Source organism: Solanum tuberosum, unplaced genomic scaffold (assembly GCF_000226075.1).
Source record: "Solanum tuberosum cultivar DM 1-3 516 R44 unplaced genomic scaffold, SolTub_3.0 scf00302, whole genome shotgun sequence".
Taxonomy (NCBI): Eukaryota; Viridiplantae; Streptophyta; class Magnoliopsida; order Solanales; family Solanaceae; genus Solanum; species Solanum tuberosum.
The window spans coordinates 12,078-19,182 of record NW_006239238.1 but is presented as its reverse complement, the minus strand read 5'-3'; the positions used below and the strand labels follow the sequence as shown (position 1 = coordinate 19,182).

Below are 7,105 nucleotides of genomic sequence, written 5' to 3'. Positions count from 1 at the left end.
GGGTAAAAAAATTGAATTTAAAAACAAGCTTTAAATTTGATTTTTTTTGGGGGGTGGGGGTGGGCTGGTTTGAGGGTAGGGACAAAATAAATTGATTTTTTCAACAAAAAAATAATTGTAATTTGAAGTTGGAAGAGAGTTTTGGAAAATGTTTTTCTTAAGTTTTGAAGGGAAGTCATTTTTCTTAAATTTGAGGAAAATGAGTTGATTTAGAAAACATTTTCCAAAACATTTAATCCAACCAAACATGAGAAAATTGGAACCAAACACACCCTAAGAAGAAATGAAACCTTGAACAACTTTAAATTAGCTTTTTCGATTGGAAATTAAAATGAATTCCTACCTTATTGAGTTGATTTCATCAGTTCATCAGAGAGTACCTACAACTCTTTTGTTGGGGAAGATGATGAATTTGAATGGAGTAAATAATTAATAAAGAAAATAACTTAAATGTGACACTTTCTAATTGGTTTTTGGCAATAAAAACAGACCAACACGTGCATTATGTGTGTGTTCACAAACATAATGAGAAAATGGGTCAAAATGGTCCTTTTATAAAAATATTCAATACTTTGTGGGATAATAGGACACCCTCAAAGTTAAGACGTCTTTTTGAAAATCCGAGACAACTTCAATGGTGATTTTATGTCTTTCTCATTAGTTTATAATCATGTTTAATTTATATAAAAAATAATTTAAAAAATCATAGAAAATATGGAGGGACTAATACAATATAACTTGCCTAAAGTAATAGAAAGTATACATTGACTATACAATATAATTTATATATACATGAGCTATACATTCGAAAATTTGAATATAGTTTAATGAAGTATACATCGACTATTTAATTTTTATCAATTCAAAATTATCTCTAAATAGTCCCAAAATTTAGAAATGAAATTATCTTGATATTTCGAGTCTTGTGATCTATAATTCGCTCGAAACAACGGAAGGAAGAAACTGACACGACGATAACGGAGGTGGAGAAAAAAATGGCTTTTTTTATGTAATCAAATTGACCTTATGAGTTATGGGCCTCCACTAAAAGCTATCACCTTGTCTAGGTGATAATTACTCATGATCTTTTTCTACAACCAATCACAATATTTTTTGGTACATTGAAAATAAATAAAATTTATAATTTTTTTCTTTGATCATAAGCTACCTGACTTAAGTTTAGGAGGAAAATAAATTTCACACGTCTTATCAAATTAACATATCTAAAATTTCATGATGATTTGACTCTCTTAGATGTGTATGTTTCGGTAAATATTTATCATCTTAAATAATAATTTTAAGAAAATGACACTATATGTCCTCTTTGATAAGCTACCTGACTTAAGTTTAGTAGGAAAATAAATTTCACACGTCTTTTCAAATTAACATACCTAAATTTTCGTAATAATTTGCCTGTATGTTTCAGAAATATTTATCGTCTTAAATAATAATTCTAAGAAGATGACACTATATGTCCTCGTCTTTGATAAGCTACCTGACTTAAGTTTAGGAGGAAAATAAATTTCACGTATCTTCTCAAATTAACAATAAAAATTCATAATGATTTGCCAGTATGTTTCAGTAAATATTTATCGTCTTAAATTATAGAGTAATTCTAAGAAGATGACATTGTATGTCCTCCTCTTTGATAAGCTAGATAACCGATAGACAATGTCTCTACTTTAAATTCTTTTTAAAACCTTATTTTTACTATTTTGAAACTTTGTTTGATACTTCATAGTTCCATGATGAGACTTGAAGCAAACTTCATCTTACTTTGAATATTTCAATAGCCACTTTCTTGCATTGTCAAACTAAGGTTTTTTTAAAAGAGATAATTCGTAGCTTTTAGGTATTCGATACTTAGTAGTCTGATTAGTTCGAGTTCAAATCTTGTAAAGAAAGAAAATTTCTTGTTTTAATATTAATTTTTATTTTATTTTAAAACTTAAATTTGCGACCTTCAATTTAGAACGAAAGAATCTAAGTGTTCTTATAATCTCACCTCAAGAAAGTTCTACTAACACAATTTCAAGATGGTCCTAACTCCTACCTAATTTGGACAAAGTAGTTAAGTCACATCAATTCTCACTCTTTTGTCAAATTTATCACATTACTGGCTAGAGTCTAGACCAGTATATTACTCCCCTGTCTTAATTTATATGACATTTTTCGTTTTCAAAGAGTCAAATAGTTTAAGTTTGATCGGAAATTTGTGTATGGAATCTTCAATTTTTTTGAAATGAAATTTATATATTTGTAAACTACATAAAAAGTACTATAACTCACAATAATTGATAATTCAAAATGTTTAAAAGGTCTATGAAAAATTTACGGTCAAAGATAGACTTGTTTGAATCTCGAAATCCAAAAAGTGCTACATAAAATAAAACTGAGAGAGTATGTTATTATTGCTTCCACTCCATACATGAAAATTAAAGATAGATTAATAATGGAGATATTTGTGAGTTTTGAGTACTTGGTGAGTGGTCACTAGTCACACCAAGCACCCAAATTTCTTCCACCACGGGGAGCGGTAAATCATCGAGGAATATGATAAGATGAATTAAATCACTTTAACTTTAATCAAAGATTTCGAAGTCGAATTTTAGTAATAAAAAAGTTTCTAACATAGAATGCTTTCCTGTTAATACAACTTGTTTGTGAGACTCAAAAATTATCGATCCAGTAAATTACGAATATCAATTGATTTAAGTCAACAAAAAAATTTGCGTTAGGACTAATATGTACTCTATTATTCCCTCACACATGATCATTACCAAACAATTACCCCTCTTTTAACATAGGCCAAATACATTGACATCCCTTAAACTTATCAGTAAATTTCATTTAGACACTCGAATTATGATATGTTACAAATTTGAATGTGGCCACAGGATAAAGAGGTCCTATTATACACTTTCGACTCAAATTTTGAGAAAACTTTTACGAGTATTTTCAAGCGTCCATTATTACATAAGTTAAAGTTTAACCATCTAAAATACGTCAGCGTATATGAATGACACATATGTTGGGATATATACTATTAACCATATGTTAAGTTATAATATTTATTATGGAATAAATATTTGCTTAGTTTTAATAGATCATATATTTGTTTATGGTGTCTGTTTACTTATGTAGTAGATGATTTAGTGTGTAGAGTTTTAGTTATACACAAATGATTAAATCATCGGTTCTTTTAAGTTATAAGTATAAAGTTTTTTGTTCACAATCTAGGATGAAAATTGGATATGCCATCGGTACGATTGTAGCACAAGATTATATGTAATTTATCTTGACTATGAGAACGGTATAGTTCCAACTTCTTGTGCTAGTGCACTTTGTATGTATTGAACGGAACCAAGTAGAGATAGTTGTTTAAGACTGACTGACAAAAACATATTCTCTAAACTATTAAATGTACTTATATTCTTAATCCTAATATAACTATTATGATATGTATATATTAATTATCGTTTTGATTTATTAAAAGGTGAGATTCTGAGATGGGTAATATGCCTGGTAGATTGGATGATAATAATGTATATTGGTGAAATAATAAGTTAGTATATGGAATTCATGTCTCGTTATAGAGATTGATTGATATGCCTTTTTGAGAAACTTATAAGTTTTCATCGTGTCAAACCTTGCAAGTGGATTTATGAATTCGACATATGAAATAGGTTAAATAGTGCTCTAAAGGAAATTAATCATTGAATTAAATTCGTCAGTAATTTAATTTATTGATCAGTATATGTAATCTTAACATGGGAAATCACATAAGTGTTTGATGGGGAATTTCGAAATATAAATAGACGAGTGCAATTACGAATTTCTAGTGGAATGATTTGTAATTTATTGTGGTAAGAATAAATTCAAATTAATTATTTGGAATTATTTCCATAATAGGAAGCCTCAATAGTTAATTACTACAACTCAGAATTTTTTTAAAAAAAACATTGCGTTTTGTTCTCCTCTTTGGATTGGGAAGAAATCTCTATAAATAGGGATTCTCCTAACCTAAGAAAAAGATGAATGTTTTCTATTCATACTTGCCCACCTAAGTATTGAGAGTGTTCGGATGTGAACTTGGGATCACTATAGAAGACCATAGTTGTTGTTTAACTCGTGAATTCGCTTGAAGGTATCTGCTCACGCTTCAAGAGGTATTTAACGAATTAAATTCCAGCAAGTTTATATGTTCTAGCATGATTATGTGTTCTAGCATAAACGAATTTGGTTATCTATTATTTATGTAAGCAGTAAAGATTCTGATATGCTTCCGCTGTGCACATAGTTTTCCAACAACATATTATATAAACAAAGTATTATAGTAAGTGAACGTGTTCCAAAACATCCAACACATAACAGAGTTACAAACTTCTTAAAAGATGGCTACTCCTCATCAACCTCTCTTAACAAAAACACACAAAGAAAATCCCATAATCAGCTTGAAGATCCTCACTTTTGTCATAACTTTCTTTGTTGCTCTCTTCTTAGTTGTGTTTCTTGTTGCTCCATATCAAGTTGAGATTAAACATTCTAATCTATGTAAAACTGCACAAGATTCCCAACTCTGTCTCAGTTATGTCTCTGATTTAATGTCCAATGAAATTGTCACATCAAATTCAGATGGACTGAGTATTCTGAAGAAGTTTTTAGTTAAATATGTTCATCAAATGAACAATGCAATTCCAGTGGTTCGCAAAATCAAGAATCAGATCAATGACATTCATCAACAAGGGGCTTTAACTGATTGTCTTGAGCTTCTTGATCTGTCTGTTGATTTAGTATCTGATTCAATTGAAGCAATTGATAAAACAAGTGGCTCGGGGCATGCCAATGCGCAAAGTTGGCTAAGTGGTGTGCTTACTAACCACGTTACGTGCTTGGATGAGCTTGATTCGTTTACTAAAACTATGATAAATGGAACAAATCTTGATGAGTTGATCTCGAGAGCTAAGGTAGCATTGGCGATGCTCGCATCTGTAACAACTCACAATGAGGATGTTTTCAGGACGGTTTTAGGAAGAATGCCATCTTGGGTGAGTTCGAGGGATAGGAAGCTGATGGAGAGTTTGGGTAAGGACATTAAAACAAATGCAGTGGTGGCACAAGATGGAACAGGGGATTATCAAACACTTGCTGAAGCAGTTGCTGCAGCACCAGATAACAGTAAGAAGCGTTATGTAATTTATGTGAAGATGGGAATTTATAAAGAGAATGTTGAGGTGACTAACAATAAAATGAACTTGATGATTGTTGGTGATGGAATGAATGCTACCATTATTACTGGTAGCCTTAATGTTGTCGATGGATCAACAACCTTCCGCTCTGCCACTCTTGGTAAGCTTTCAACTTATCAGTTTATTCGTATAACTGTGGTGTTCGTGTTAGCTTGCACTCAACCTAGTGTACATATATTATCAATCAGACTAAAACTTAGACCCCTTCATGATTTACCGATATTGGTCCTCCATCTTATATTGGGATGTAGTTTATTTGCCTCTTTAGTTGATCTTGAACATCTTCACATGGGGCGGAGCTAGCAAGGATCAAGGGAGTTCATTTGGTGAAAAATTACACTGTTTATACATGGTTAAAATATATTTTATGTATATATAGTAGATGTTGAACCCCTTTAGCCTCTTCGTATGTATACTTTTGATATTTCGAACCCCTTACTGAAAATCCTGGCTCTACCATCATGAGCTAGTTTTATTGAACAAATGTAACATATACTAGTGCATTTTCATCATATTGCAGCTGCAGTTGGCCAAGGATTTATACTACAGGACATATGTATACAGAACACAGCAGGACCAGATAAACACCAAGCTGTTGCACTTCGAGTTGGAGCTGATATGTCTGTCATAAACCGTTGTCATATCGATGCTTATCAAGACACCCTTTATGCATTTTCTCTAAGGCAATTCTATCGAGACTCCTACGTGACAGGTACTCGTGAAGTAGATTACCCCAAATGTGCTATGCTTTCTATTGAACTCAGTATTAAAAAGTTTAAATCTTTAATCCGTCTATGCAGGGACTGTTGATTTCATATTTGGTAATGCAGCAGTTGTATTCCAGAAGTGTCAGCTTGTAGCTAGAAAACCAAATAAAAATCAGCAAAACATGGTGACTGCACAAGGCAGGACGGACCCAAATCAGGCCACGGGGACATCAATTCAGTTCTGTGACATAATAGCAAGTCCGGACCTTGAACCAGTTGTGAACGAATTCAAAACGTATCTTGGTAGGCCATGGAAAGAATATTCAAGAACTGTAGTGATGCAATCATACTTAGGTGGTCTCATTGATCCAGCGGGTTGGGCTGAGTGGGACGGAGATTTTGCGTTGAAGACATTGTATTATGGTGAATTTATGAACAATGGACCTGGTGCTGGTACAAGTAAGCGTGTCAAGTGGCCTGGTTATCATGTCATTACTGATCCCGCTGAAGCTATGCCGTTCACTGTGGCTGAGCTGATTCAGGGCGGATCATGGTTGAGTTCTACTGGCGTGGCGTATGTGGATGGATTATATGATTAGAGTATTATAAAATTCTTCTTTGTTTATGTAGAAGACATTTCTAAAAAGCTCAAAATAAGTAGTAGTAATATATATATATGATGTGCCACATGAACAGGGCAGAGCCGGGATTAAGAGTTTAAAGCATGAAAATAAAGAACACACAACTCTAGTGTGACAAGCATTTACATGGCTGATTCCTTACACTGAGCTGTCAATCAGTTTAGTTAAGGGGTTCATAAGTTTATATACATATATATTTATATAATGAGCTTATGTTGGCGATGAAGCTGAAACTGGTGATGCTTGAATGTAATTATAGTTTTCTAAAAAAGGATATGAGTAATATTAGTTTTTCCTAGGTGAGTATGGTTGTGATGAAATTAGCAAGAGGTAATGAATAAAAATCTGCAAGATGAAAGTCATTGTGTTACCTTTTGGCTGTTTCATTTCTATTCTTCTTTTTCTTTTGATTTATTTCAGTTTCGTAGTATACTAGTTAATTAGCTAACATGGCTACAGTTTGTATTAATTACAATTCGGAACTTACTTCTAGCTATAATTGCATTCC

The 7,105-nt window shown here is 32.2% G+C and overlaps 1 protein-coding gene across 1 annotated transcript; it reads left to right on the top strand.

The window, feature by feature from the left end:
- The first annotated feature begins 4,379 nt into the window (after nt 1-4,379).
- On the top strand, nt 4,380-6,905 carry LOC102598671 (pectinesterase 2.1). Its single transcript, XM_006360021.2, has 3 exons — nt 4,380-5,349; nt 5,770-5,961; nt 6,050-6,905. Exons 1-3 carry the CDS (start codon nt 4,395-4,397, stop codon nt 6,553-6,555), a joined length of 1,653 nt encoding a protein of 550 aa, XP_006360083.1. The 5' UTR covers nt 4,380-4,394; the 3' UTR covers nt 6,556-6,905.
- Nucleotides 6,906-7,105: the final 200 nt, after the last annotated feature.

Bases quoted from the DNA above. Each gene is read 5' to 3' on its own strand.
- LOC102598671 (XM_006360021.2), top strand. From the start codon at position 4,395: ATGGCTACTCCTCATCAACCTCTCTTAACAAAAACACACAAAGAAAAT. The intron at 5,350-5,769 runs GTAAGCTTTCAA...ATCATATTGCAG, and splicing joins CTTCCGCTCTGCCACTCTTG to CTGCAGTTGGCCAAGGATTT. The intron at 5,962-6,049 runs GTACTCGTGAAG...CCGTCTATGCAG, and splicing joins TCGAGACTCCTACGTGACAG to GGACTGTTGATTTCATATTT.